General features: G+C 41.8%; 1 protein-coding gene across 1 annotated transcript; it reads right to left on the bottom strand.

Annotated features, from left to right (window-relative positions):
• Positions 1–4134: 4134 nt before the first annotated feature.
• Positions 4135–11000, bottom strand: mansc4 (MANSC domain containing 4; the record flags this gene model as incomplete). Its single annotated transcript, XM_080438256.1, has 6 exons — positions 4135–4395; positions 4489–4611; positions 6392–6580; positions 7089–7327; positions 9191–9325; positions 10754–11000. 6 exons carry the CDS (start codon positions 10998–11000, stop codon positions 4135–4137), a joined length of 1194 nt encoding a protein of 397 aa, XP_080294382.1.
• Between the last annotated feature and the right edge of the window lie 3332 nt (positions 11001–14332).

The following is a 14332-nucleotide window of genomic DNA, read 5'->3' as shown; positions in this document are numbered from 1 at the left end:
ACCAGTACTGCAGACAGAGGTAGGTGAAGAGTGGAGGAATACATTATATTGATGGCAACATTAAATTAAATAGGCAGGAGTCAGGATTGAAGAAAAATATACTGAGTATTGATCAAAATAAAAATAAAACAAAACATAGAACAGTTCAATATAATCAAGGTATATTCATCAAGGTATAAAGTATTCCAATAGAGTCATTAAGCAGTCCTTGGTAGGTATTCTCAGAGGGCAATGGCCGTGTGAGGGGAGAGTAGTGTGTAGTCTGTAGTGTTAATTGGGGGGAAATGAGTGTGTGGCTGCTGTTGTTTGGCCTACCCGTCCTGGTAGGACAAACTTCATTCAATTTGGGTTCAGCTTAGTTGGCTCGCCATCATGATCCTTTTTCTTATCAAGAAAATAAACCTGGCGTGGATTCATACAAAAAGGCGAAATTAATATCAAATAAACAAAAACAGCAGATCTACAAGATCACTGATTAACTCAGAAACAGCTTATCTACAAGTAAGCATAACTTTCAAAATAATACATTCCAACCAAAAACAATCAAATTAAAACAAACATTTCAAAAAACAAAACAAACATTTGAACCTCATCACTCACCAATTCAATCTGTCACAGCCAGCAGGTTGTGCCAGCAGGTCAATCAGTATGGGGATCTAAAAGCCATAATATAACTTTTCAATCAATTGATCAAATGTATAAAGTTTGGAAATGTAGAGTATTGTTTGAATATGGTACAGACCTGCAGCAGCTTTGGAGTGGTGTGAACCTCACTCTACAACTGCAGTGATTGCCAATTGCAAGCACTGGTGTGACTGATCTGTTTGACTGATTGTGTGTGCGTGCGTGCGTTGGTGTGTCTCAGCAGTGACACACAGACAGCAGTGACTCAGTATGACACAGACATCAGTGACAACATTATTTGAAACCTTTTGAAACCTGGGTTACAGACAGTTCAGAAACCTGCCTACCAGTGACATTGATATAAGCTATAGCCTTACTCTAACTGGAAAGTGTGCACGCTGAAATAGAAGCCATTGTTCTTACATTAATAAAAAAGAAAGTTTAGAAAACCGTTTGAAATCTTGTTTGAAATGACTGGATTCTGAAGTGTCAGCAGTAGACCTTATGAGCACGAGTGAGGACCAATTATATGAAGACGGGTTGCAAAATGGGTGAAGTGCTCCTTCAAGTTGCCGTAACATAAAGAGCTCTTAATTTGACACCAAGCAGGGCCAGTTGTGCCCATCTCCTGCTCCATGCTCCAGTGTGCTCCATCCTGTGCTACTCTCCGTCTCCTAATGGGGTGAGGAGCGCGTCGTCCCCGCTCAAAGGACGCATTCAGCTGCAGGGCTGTTTAAAAAGCCCCCAAGTCCCATTAAACAGCTTTGCTCTGCTCTGCTCCTCTTAGTTCTAGGTCACCAGAAACTCAATGCCATCCAGAGATGTGTGTGGGAGACTGGAGGCGAGCATAATGAATCTATCTAGAGACACAAGACCCAACACACACCCATCAGCGGTGCTGGAACATAATGGAGTTCGTTTACTAACAGTAACTGTCCTTCAGTACCATTTTGTGGTTCATTTGCTTTACTCAAGTATAAAAAATAAAATAATTATGCTACTTGTTTCTAGATTTAAATTTTTTTTTTACAAAACATACATCAACTCTTTAAGCCCTATTTTAAAATGTGTCTATTAAAAATAGCCGATCTACAAGCTCACAAAGCGTTCCAATGCCATGTGTTGTGATCTTGTAGATCGGCTGTTTTAGAATAAGTTTGACAGATTTCTTTTTTAAATTGAGTACTTTTTCTTTGGTACTGTAAAGTATGTTTTGATGCCAATACTTTTGTACTTTTACTCAAGTCAAATTCAATACAGGCATTTTACTGATACTATTACTTTTAGTAAAAATAAAAATCTACTTCTTCCACCAATGCACATCACCACCGCCCCACAGAGCGCTTCCAACAACTCTGGTGTTTGTTACTGTAGCATTTCTTGCTTGGAAGCCCACATCAATGCACTTAAGTGTAGGGCGGAGGACATCTGGGGAAGGGCCATGGGGTTTGGCATCAACATCACTTAGAATGTATTGGAGTGCATCAAAATGTAGGCCTGCCAAACGGACACTATCATTTTTCCTCAAGGCAAATTATCCCACCTTGGATGTGTCGCCCGTTCTGTCTCAACCCGCAATCCTCCTAGCAAACTTTGGACTTCATGTTTTTGGCACACAATATAATTCTATGTACTGCTCCATTGTGCGATGGTTTCTCTCACGCCGAAACTAGTTCTACGAGCTCGTAACGTGATGTGAGCTTGTACATTGGCTAGATCTTTATCCCTCGCAAATTAAACTATCAAGCCAGATTGACTATTTTAGGTTTACACATGTCTCGGCTAACACTGACTACATTTTCCTCTGAATTGTCTTAAAATAAAGGAAGGTTTTATATCTACACACTGCTTTGCTACTGTATGTCATTTGGCATTTGGCAAACCTTCACAAAGAATCAAACATACGTTTACTGTTCTAGAATAATTCAATATTAATAATATGAATACGACCTCCTGCTGGATTCCCTCTTAAGATGAATTCTGGTAAACTATGGTGACCACTGAGCAGACGTCCATGTTTGTCCGGTATTGTCCCAGTTTCGAGCTGGGTGTCCCGAGTCCCAACAAAAACCTATAAAACGCTGAAATGTTCCCGGTGTTCAGCATTCACCACCAAAATTGTCCTGGTTTTCACCACAATTCACATAATACTTGTTTTGAGCGCTTCCATAGATTATTACGTTCTGTTCTGATCCGTTGAAAGGTGCCGTCACTAGGTGTACTAAGTCCTCAAATAATGGACCCCCATCCTGATGAAAACACCAGGTGAAAATAAAAAATTCAAAACAACGTCAAAGAAATTGTGAAAAGTTGCAAGAACAACAGATCTACAGTATAAGCTCACAAAGCGTTGTGAGCTTATACATCTGCTGTTTTCGCTATTTTTTTAATCGGTTTGGGTTTTTGGAAACATGGTCACCCAAACACATTTCAGAACGTTGAAACCTTAGCTCCGACCATACAGGCTCTATGCACAGCGGCCATATTGGAAGTAAATTGGGCCTCTTCCTTACTTCCTTCACAGGTGATACCAATGATACTAATGAAGGCTCTGTTCCATTTCGTGTGGCACAGTGGTTCTCAAACGTTTTAATTTCTAGGACCAACATAACTCTGAGAGTGTACAAATGGAACCGAATGGACCCTTACGGGTCCATTCGGTTCCATTTGTACACTCTCAGAGTTACACACTCGTAAGGGGAACCCCCTCAAAGAACCACGAGGGTCCCTGGACCCCAATTTGAGACCCACCGTAGCAGAGTGTTTCCAGTGAGCCAACATGAACAATACTGTCTCAGCACCCTGACTCTGTTTGACCAGAATGGAACAGAGCCTTCATTAGAATCATTGTTAACACCTGTTAAAGGAGAGATCCGCCCATTTTAAGTGTTATCTTTGATGTGTCGCTAATCACTCACCATCATTGAAAGGGACGTTGAGTTATTTCAGAGAGTCCCGTGTCATGCAGTCTGTCGACCCCCTCCGTTGGCATAATGGGAGCCCGTGTAAGAGTGAAAATCGTCTATTATAACCGATGCAAAGTTAGTATTTTCTCTACTACTGCTCATTGTGGAGTCTCATGATACCCTAACAGGCACTGAAAGTCCCCGACGAGCTAACGCTAATGCAGAACGAGCTAACGCTGGTTGCTTGTTTCTCTCCCTGGCAACACCGAGTTGCCAGGTTCTGGGAGAGAAACAAGCAAACCAGCGTTAGCTCGTTCTGCATTAGCGTTAGCTCGTCGGGGACTTTCAGTGCCTGTTTGAGTATCTCTGGAATAACTCAACGTCCATTTCAATGATGGTGAGTGATTAGCGACACATCAAAGATAACACTTAAAATGTCCGGATCTCTCCTTTAAGGATGTAAGGAAGAGGCCCAATTTCTTTCCATCATGGCTGCTGTGCATAGAGCCTATTCCGGCTCCCGCTCCCCCCCCCCACACGCCCCCCCAGCGGCCCGCCGACCGCCTTCAGGAGCTCTCCCTGACCAGGACGTACTTAACGAGCCTCATGGAGCCCCGCCCTCCCTGACCAGGACGTACTTAACGAGCCTCATGGAGCCCCGCCGTCCTCGCCAGGCGGTCCTGTAGCGTCCCTTCCTCCTCCGCCGCCCCCTCCAGCTGATGGCCGCCACCACGGAGCAGCAGCAGCTCAGGAGCACGGCCACGCAGGCGGCGGCGGCGATGAGCAGGCTGTGGGCCGGGCCCACGTGCCAGCCGGGCCCCAGCTCCTCGCCGTGGCTGTCCTGGTCCTCCTCCTCCTCCTCGCCGGCCTGGCCTCCTCCTCCTCCTCCTCCTCCTCCTCCTCCTCCTCCTCCTCCTCCTCCTCCCCCCTCGCTGTGGTTCCTCCCCCCCAGGTACACCTTGGTGTCGTTGGGCGGGTAGTGCTGGCTGCTCTCCACGTTGGCCATCAGGCCCATGGTGGTCGGGGCCTCGCTGGCGTGCGCCGCGGGACTGCTGGGCACCGTGGGCCCCTGGGAGTAGGCCTGTCACCAAGCATGACATGTTAGTTGATGATTAACCCATTAAGACCTGGATCTGTGTCATTTTTAGATTTTAGCAAAAAAGCATTATTTTGCACTTTGGGATATTCAAAAATAGCAGATCTACAAGCTCGTAGCGCGGCACCGAGTGCCGCGCTACGAGCTTGTAGATCTGCTATTTTTGAAAAATCGTGAAAATGTGTGCAAATATTTGAATATATATATTTTTAAAGCGAACATTTGTAACTCAAATCTTTGCTTCTGGGGGTCCCTGGAACAACATATTTTGATGGGGGTCCGCGGCCAAATACATATAATTTTGGGGATCCTTGACATTAAAAAGATTGAGCACCACTGATATAGAAACATACGTTTTTCAGAATACTGTTGAGATTTAGGAGACATGTAGAATCGGCTTCAGGTCTCAATGGGTTAATAGTCATACAGACAATAGGTTCTGTGCATAGCTTCCTTGTGTTCCATTCTAAGATGAGGGAACATATCACTCCAGTTCTAGCTTCACTACACTGGCTCCCGGTTGTTTTTAGGATTGGTTTTAAAATTATTTTAATAGTTTATAAAGCTCTAAATGGTCTGGCACCTTCCTACCTCTCTGACTGCCTGCCTAGATACAGTATGTTCCAAACCGGGCCCTCAGGTCTTCAAGTGCTGACCTGCTCGAGGTGCCTACAATGACTTATAAGAAAAACGGTGAAGCAGCATTCTGCTTCTACGGACCGACAGCGTGGAATAAACTCCCTTTACACCTAAGACAGGCAGCCTCTGTCGATAGCTTTAAAGCACAGCTCAAGACCTACTTCTTCACTCCTGCTTTTAGATGATTTTTTTGGTTGATTTTGTTATCCATGTCCTCACTGTATTGCCTGATTCACTGCCTTTTTGCTATTATTTTATTGTTGTTTTATTCTTTTCTTTTTTGCTTTATTGTTAAATTAGTTGTAACTGCAATTGTATTCTCGCTCTGTAAAGCACTTTGAGCTGCATTTCATGTCATGAAAGGTGCTATACAAATTAAGTTTATTATTATTATTATTATTATTATTATTATCATGGTCAAACAGAGTCAGGATGCTACTATTGTGCATGTTGGCTCACTGGAAAGACTGCTACACTAAATGGAAGAGCCTTAATTAGTAACACACATGTGATGGAAGAGCCTTAATTAGTAACACACATGTGATGGAAGAGCCTTAATTAGTAACACACTAAATGGAAGAGCCTTAATTAGTAACACACATGTGATGGAAGAGCCTTAATTAGTAACACACATGATGGAAGAGCCTTAATTAGTAACACACTAAATGGAAGAGCCTTAATTAGTAACACACATGTGATGGAAGAGCCTTAATTAGTAACACACATGTGATGGAAGAGCCTTAATTAGTAACACACATGTGATGGAAGAGCCTTAATTAGTAACACACTAAATGGAAGAGCCTTAATTAGTAACACACATGTGATGGAAGAGCCTTAATTAGTAACACATGTGAAGGAAGCAGCCAAAGTTCTTGCAAATAATGTCTGCTGTGCATAGAGCATAATATTGTCATTAATGATTGAATTGTGTTTTTGGCATTGGACGTTGAAACATACATAAAACATGACATGTCTGTTTGCCTATTGGGCTTTGTAAACAAACATCGCACAGGGTAGATATATGACACATATCTTACAAAGAAATGACCGGTACCAATGATCAAAATAAATAGTATGGCCAAATCCGGCCATAATATTTATCATTTTATACTTTCAAAATGCCTACCTGAGAGGGGGGGTTGGTGGTGGTGGTAGTAGTCTCCATAGATGTGGGGAAGGTAGGGGTGGTGTGGGTGGTGTAGGGGACATGATGGGGGGACGTAGGGGGTGGAGGTGGCGTTGATGTGGTGGTGGTACCGTCAGTGATGGAGGTGTGTGGCGGGTCAGAGAGGGTGGTGGGTGCATCGGTCCCCACCTGGTCTATGGAGGGAAGGACCAAAAGCATGGTTATTATAGTGAACTAAAAACTAATGAATAAGAACTACAACTAGAATTGGAGCAAAAGAAAAACAACATTTTAGTTAACTGAATTAAAAATGAGGCTTTACACACATATGATAATTGACTGAAACCGTATACAAAACTAACTAAAAGTATCTCAAATCAAAGTGAAATTTGTTTAAAACTAAGCCTTTTCACAAAATACTGAACTAGCAAACCCGCTTCCAAAACTAATCAAGACTAAACAGAAATTAAAAACAACAAAAGACACAAAGACAACAAAAGACAAAAAACGAATGAAAATGTCTAAAATTCTAATAACCTTGGGACAAAGCTGATGTGGTTGTTGAAAAGGTTGTGTGTTGACTAGCAGCGCTCTGCGGTGTGGAGGTGGAGGTGGAGGAGGAGGTGGAGGGGGTGGAGGTGGAGGTGGAGGGGGTTGAAGTGGGTGACGGTGTTGGTGTTGTTTTGGAGGATCTTGCGGTGGATGCTGATGAAGCAGACGGCTGCGCAGGGGGCAAGGGTGGCCGGTTGAACTGCCTTTTGTCTGAGGCCAGGGGTTCTGAGGCCAGGGGTTCTGAGGCCAGGGGTTCTGAGGGCAGGGGTTCTGAGGGCAGGGGTTCTGAGGCGTTGACCCGGCCGCCGGACAGGTGCGGCCACAGGCGCACGTTGCCATTGGACGTGAAGTACTTCCCAAACACCAGCAGGTCAGGATCTACACCTGTGTGACATAAGACCCAGGTATGACTCATCATATCTTATCTGCTCCTTGGCTCTTCTCTCAGTCCACAATATGACAGCTATTTATCAACAGTCTATTATCTTTAATGTTTCTTTGATAGTTAAAGCTGCACTGCACTCTGTAACTGTCCTCTTTTATCCCGGATTTGAACCCGGTTTCCTGCACAAGTGCTGACATTTTTACCATTGAGCTAATAGAGCCGGCCTGCTTGCTCTGGGGATAAATGTAATCTTGACCATCAGGTCAAACTTCATGTCAGATCCTGTGTCTAGGTGAGACATGACCTTTGACACCATCTAAATAATGTCTCGATAGAAGATCAGGGAGACAACACACAACCACCCCAATTATATAAGTTATATTGTATTAACATACTCTACCATACAGATTAGACAGAAATACTCTTTATTCATAAAAAAAAGTTAGTGTTTCTCTTATCTCCATATTCTACGTGTTTGTGTTTTTTCCCCGTAAATGAACACCCAACTTGATCATACTACAGCATCACAGAACGCTAGCAGATCCACTTGGAGCTTGTAGATCTGCTACTCTCAGGCTTTGATAAGAACGCCTGCAGTTGGTTCGCAAATTATCTGTGTGGCAGACGTCAATGTGTGAAGTTGGGAGGTGGGCAGTCTGATTTCCTGCCGGTTAAATCCGGCGTACCACAGGGATCCATTCTAGGCCCTGTCCTGTTCACTATATATATTAATGATATTGTTTCCTCACTATGTGGCTGTCAAATCCATCTCTATGCTGACGACACAATTTTATACTGTACCGCTGACTCCCCTGTATTGGCCATAGAACAATTACAACTCTCCTTTAACTCCCTACAACACTCCTTTACCAGTCTTAAACTAACACTTAACGACAATAAAACCAAATTCATGGTCTTCTCCAAATCCAAACACATAGACCACTCCAATCTCCTTATCACCACCACCAATGGATCATCAATAGAAAAAGTCACAGAATACAAATACCTTGGTATATGGCTGGACGACAAGCTTAATTTCAAACATCACATAAATAACCTCGTTGTAAAACTCCGTCAAAAGATTGGCTGCCTATATAGGAATAAAGCCAGCTTCCCCATACTCTGTAGGAAAAGGATTATTGAAGCCACATTTCTATCAGTACTAGACTACGGAGATATAATCTACCGTCATGCAGCCGCCTCCACACTCAAGCCTCTGGACACAGTTTACCACTCAGCTCTGAGATTTATTACTGGTGATAGCTACAACACCCATCATTGTGCCTTGTATGATAAAGTGGGCTGGTCTTCTCTGACTGAGAGACGCAATAGTCATTGGCATCTTTTTATTTATAAAGCCCTGGTTGGTAAATTACCACCTTATATCTCATCCATGCTACGTCTGAAACCTAATCACATTCTAACCCGCTCCAGCGATTGGCTAATCCTGTTGGCTCCTTTTGCCAATTCAGAACAGGGAAAGGCTGCTTTCAGCTTTGGTGCACCTGAGTCTTGGAACCTCTTGCAACAAGAGCTTAAATTGAATACCCTAGTATCTATTGGCCATTTTAGGAATCTATATAATAACCGTGTCTTACCCATATGCAACTGTTTTAACTGATTGATGTTAACATGCAATTGTTTTAACGGTTTGTGTCAACTTTATTGTTTTTCTTGTTACTCCTATGTTATTTATATGTGTGTAATCTCGGCATCATTGTAAATGAGGGTCTCCCTCAATTGATCTCTCCGAGAATCTTAAATAAAGGTTGAATGAACTTTTGAATTTGAATCCTGAAAAGCAACAGTTTTGGACATATTGATATATATATATGATATATGATGTCAGCTCAGAGACTCACCCTTTGTGATATTGTACAGAATGACGTTGCTTCTTTGACTCAGAATGCAGCTCTCCAGCGAGGGACAATGGAGGTGAAAACAGTTCACATTTTCTTGAATAGTATCATAGTGGAATATCGCCAGGTTACAGGAAACTATGAAGGAAAAGAACAGATTAGGGGCTTATCAATAATTAGGCTACGATACCATTGTAGCCTAATTTGACCTGCTCAGGGGTTCAAGTCAAGGACCCCCAAATTAACATGTATTTGGCCGCAGACCTCCATCTGAAAATGTTTATTTTGCCAGGGACCCTCCATTCAAGATTTGTGTTGTTAATGTTTCACAATTATTTCAAAAAGCCGTGTGAGCTTGTAGATCGGCTATGTTCAAAAAGGGTTAAAGTGGTTCAACTGATTTTTTGATGCTATAATAGTATATAACATATTTTGTTGGGGACCCACTGGAGCCCCCTCAAGGACCCCTGGGGGTCCCCAGACCCCACTTTGAGAACCACTGGCCTAATAATCAATGTAAGGTCATATTAAAAAAGGTACGTGTAGTGTAAGTGATGTTTTGAAACAAAAAGTATGTTTTCAAACAGTTAAAGCTCTGTATTCAGTTTGTTCAGTAACAGGAGTCTTCCGGTCTCTCCAGCTCTTACATAATAAACTAACATATTTATCAGCTTCATTTCATGTTTGTGTTCCAGCTCCAGTTTAGTTTATTTGGTTGTGTTTCCTGTATATTATTATATATTATTATATTATCCTGGCTGTAGTGTATCCTGTATATTACATCATCCTGTATATTACATCTTGATTGGATCAGATTGGTATCCTGACTGGAACATTTATTTTCTGTTTCCTCTTTAACAGTTTTTTAAAGAGCTGGTGAGATGGCAAACATTCTATAGCAGTGATCACATGTCAATATAGAGCATTTACATTACATACATTACATTACATTACATTATGCATCTAAGACTTATTCTAACAAAATGAAAATAAGTAACTTGAACAGTGGTGTAAAGTAACTAAGTAAATGTACTCAAGTACTGTACTTAAGTTAAAAAAATATATTTTTTACTCGAGTATTTCCAATTTCAAATAATTTTACTTCTACTTTTACTCCACTACAATTATTTGAAAACTTTAGTTACTACTTTGTAGATTTTGATTATTATTACAAAACATACATAGACCTATATACATTTCGGCCATTTGAAAATAGATCTATAAGCTCACAGTGCATCGCATCCGTGTAGATCTGCTATTTTCAAAAGATATTTATGCATTTTATACATTTGAAAACTTGTGAAATGGGACATTCTGCATGATGAGTACTTTCTACTTTTGGTACTTCAAGTACATTTTGATACAAATCATTTTGTACTTTGACTCAAGTAAATTTGGAATTCCTAGACTTTTACCTGTAACAGATTATTTCTACATTGCAGTATTGATACTTTTAAAAAAAAAAAATATTTGAAATGGGGGTCCACGGCCAAATACATTTCGATTTGGGGGTCCTTGACATGAAAAAGGTTTGAGAACCACTGGGCTCTGACTATAGATACTCACAGTTTGTGGTCAGACAACACGATCGGCTGCATTTGAGCGCCGTCTCCTCCTGGTAAGACCTGAGGAGCTGCGCGCCTCTGCGCTGGGACTCCTCTATGTCTACGAACAGCCCGGGGAGGCGGCGGATCCAGCAGTTCTTGTAGTAGGAGGTGGGGGAGCACCGGGACTCCACCATGCTGACCACCAGGCTGACCACCATGCTGACCACCAGGCTCACCATGGACAGCAGACCCCATGGGACGTTCATCGCGCGTAATGCTGGACATCAGACCATGAGGATGAGAATGTACAGTTTAATTAGAGATGTGCTGGACATGATGGTGTGGTCAGGCATGAGACATGAGGATCTAATGGTCTGATCTGCTGTGTGTGTGTGTGTGTGTGTGTGTGTGTGTGTGTGTGTGTGTGTGTGTGTGTGTGTGTGTGTGTGTGTGTGTGTGTGGCTGCAGGTGTGTGTCACCTGCAGGAGGAGGAGGAGGAGGTGCATGGAGACCTGCTCATGCGTAATTCATTCAACCTTTTTTTTTTTTAATTCTGGGAGAGATCATTGAGGGAGACAATTTACAATGATGCCGAGATTACACACATTTATAACATAAAAACAACAAAGACAAACTATAATGTTGACAACCATCAGTTAAAACAGTTAACAGTAATGCACGGTTATTAATGAAATTCATCATGACAGTCATGGATGAACTTCGACTTGGTGTTTGCACTTTCTCTTGTGCTTATCACATGGCCACGGATGTTACAATCATACACGGGGCCTCAGAAGTACCCGTATGTTCTGTATTGTTCAATAAAAAGCTTTTTAATCCAATAGGTGGCCATTTTCTCATAGAGTTATAATGTATCAGAGTGCAATACACCTCCCAGCCGATAGGGTCACTAAATTGAAAGGCAAAAAAACGGAGAAAATGGCCACCGATCGGATTACAATCCTTTTTATTGAACAATACAGAAGATACAGGTACTTTTGAGGGCCCGTACATAATTGTAACATCCGAGGCCATAGGGTAAGCACTTTATATTTGAAATATGAACGTTTATGTAGATGTACCGGCCAAATATGGAGAAAGTGCAAAAACCAGGTTGAAGTTAATCCATGACTGTCGTGGCAGACGACCGTCATGTGAACCATGCATGGCTAGGTTATTAAGTAAATTCCTAAAATGGCCAATAGATGCTATAGGTAGGGTATTCAGTTTAATATCTTGTTGCAAGAGCCAGAGGTTCCAAGAACCAGGTGCACCAATTTTTCAAAGTTTTTCCTAGTTCCGATTTGGCAAAAGGAACCAGGACCTTTTAGACAAAAGTATTATAAATGTAACTGTGTTGTTTTACATTATTTTGCCTAATAACAATTTCAATCAATCAAACCAGAAGGACAAACCATTCACTAGAGAGTTAGAATGTCACCAGCTTTCTGACGCTGCATGGTGGCGCTTCTATTTGCTGGTTTTGTTTATCTCTCTCGCACTATGACTTTATATGGATATTTTTTTATTAGGCTATTATTTGTTTATTTATTATTGCCACTAGAAACTGCTTCTCAATCAACAGTAGGCTACATTAGGCCTAGCCCTGAAACATGACTGTCATACATACCATGACAGAGCCCAGAGTTCCTGGTTTTCCATTTTTTGACATTGCCAACTCTCACATGTACATAAACGTTCAGGTTTAAAATATAAAGTGCTTTAATACCCAAGTGCCACAGATGTTACAAGGCGATCGGCACCGCGATAAGTACCCGTATCTCCGGTATTGTTCAATAAAAAGCATTTTAATCCCATCGCCGGCTATTTTATTTTTATGTATCAGAGTGCAATACACCTCCCACCCTGAGTCTAGTATAGCATAATCACGATTCAAAGAACCACTTTTAGCACTATTTAGCTCCATTTTTGTTTAGTGTGACATATGATCTACAGCCTGTGGATCATGTGTTTACCTGTAGAGTACAGGTAAACACATTTGAACATGAAGTTGATGATCAAAGTGACAGCTTCTGTAACCTAAAGTTAGGCCTATATGCCAGCTACTTCCAGGCTTCGGGCGTTATATTGGGGAACCATGCATGTCCATCATTATTGTATAATCTCATTTTGTATTCGATTTCTTTTTTATTATCTCAGACCCTATAAAAAATTGTGATGTGTCTGATGATGTGAATGTAGAACGCAAGCCCATAAATACTAGCCTACCATGTTTTGTTAGGGATTGGCTACATTTCCTAACTTTTTTTCCTCCTCCATGAATAGTAGTAGTACATGTAGGCTATTGCAGAAATGTATTGTGCATATAGGCCTATTCTCTGTAACTTCCCATGCACAGTTATGCATGGCAAGAACCAGTTGGTGTAAAAATCAAGATGTTTATTTATTTTTTTGTTCCAAACAGAGAATTCCAGTAGATCTTGTACCAACAGTGGTTCTGACAGACTGCGCGCCAAAAACCCTGAAGGGGGCGTCAACAAGTGTCATTTGGTAGCGGCGGACATCTTTGTGGGGTATATAAACAGGTTGACTTAACATTGCCCCCCACCAGTATGGCTGCAGCTATCTATGCCACGCCCCCCCCCCCCCGCGTGGTGACGAGACGTTGGCACGCAGTATAGCTGCCAGAATTCCAACAAATGAGATTATCCCCATTAAGCCATTTTGTGTCTCAGTTTCATGTGTTCCTCCTCATGCATGTCTCTCTCACCTATTGTCTGCTTGTCTGAGCTTCATTCTCACTTTACAGCTAACAGCGGGTTAGTGGATAAATGGACCCAGTCTGGCTCACACTGTTGTTGCCAGTATTTATGGAGTAGTAACCTTTACACCAGTAGTTCTCAAACCTTTTTTTAAATTTCAAGGTCCCCCAGTTTGGTATATACAGTAATATATACAGTAATAGGCTATATAAGGCCACAGACCCCCATAACTCTAGCCTCAGGAACCCATGCATTTCTTTTTGGTTTCAAACCGTAACTCTGACAGTGTACAAATGGAACCAAATGGACCCGTATTTGGTTCCATATGGGGTCCATTTGTTTCCTAACAATCAACCATTTTGCTGGGGAACCCCTGGAACCCCCTGGAACCCCCTCAAGCACCCCTGGAGGTCCCTGGACCACGATACTGACCATACTGACCATAATACTGATCTATTACTGTACGTGTGCCACAGAGACATAGAAGCTTAAGTTGACGATGAAATACTTTACCTTTTAGAATTTAGTATTCAAATGATATTGAACACAGAGTGATAATGTGTCCCACGGTGGTCTTGAACCACTTACCTTCGGTTTACAAACAGTTTTTAGTTTATTTGTTTGCAGATCTGCTGTTTTCAGCAAAGAGATTGACTAATTATATAAGTGGTTAAATAAACAGAACAAGTAGAGAAGGGAAGACTCCCATGGTCTCTGCAAAAAACATGCAGTCACTGCAGTTGAACAGCATTGCCTATAATTTATACAATGAAGTATAGTAGTATAGTTTAGTATTCAGACTGAATCCCAGTGGTGGAAAAAGTACTCAAATTCTTTACTTACGTAAAAGTACCAATACTGCAAAATAAAAATAC

The sequence above is a fragment of the Gymnoscopelus braueri genome (assembly GCF_963280865.1).
Source record: "Gymnoscopelus braueri genome assembly, chromosome: 9".
In the NCBI taxonomy this organism is placed as follows: domain Eukaryota; kingdom Metazoa; phylum Chordata; class Actinopteri; order Myctophiformes; family Myctophidae; genus Gymnoscopelus; species Gymnoscopelus braueri.
This window is presented reverse-complemented; position numbering and strand designations above follow the sequence as displayed.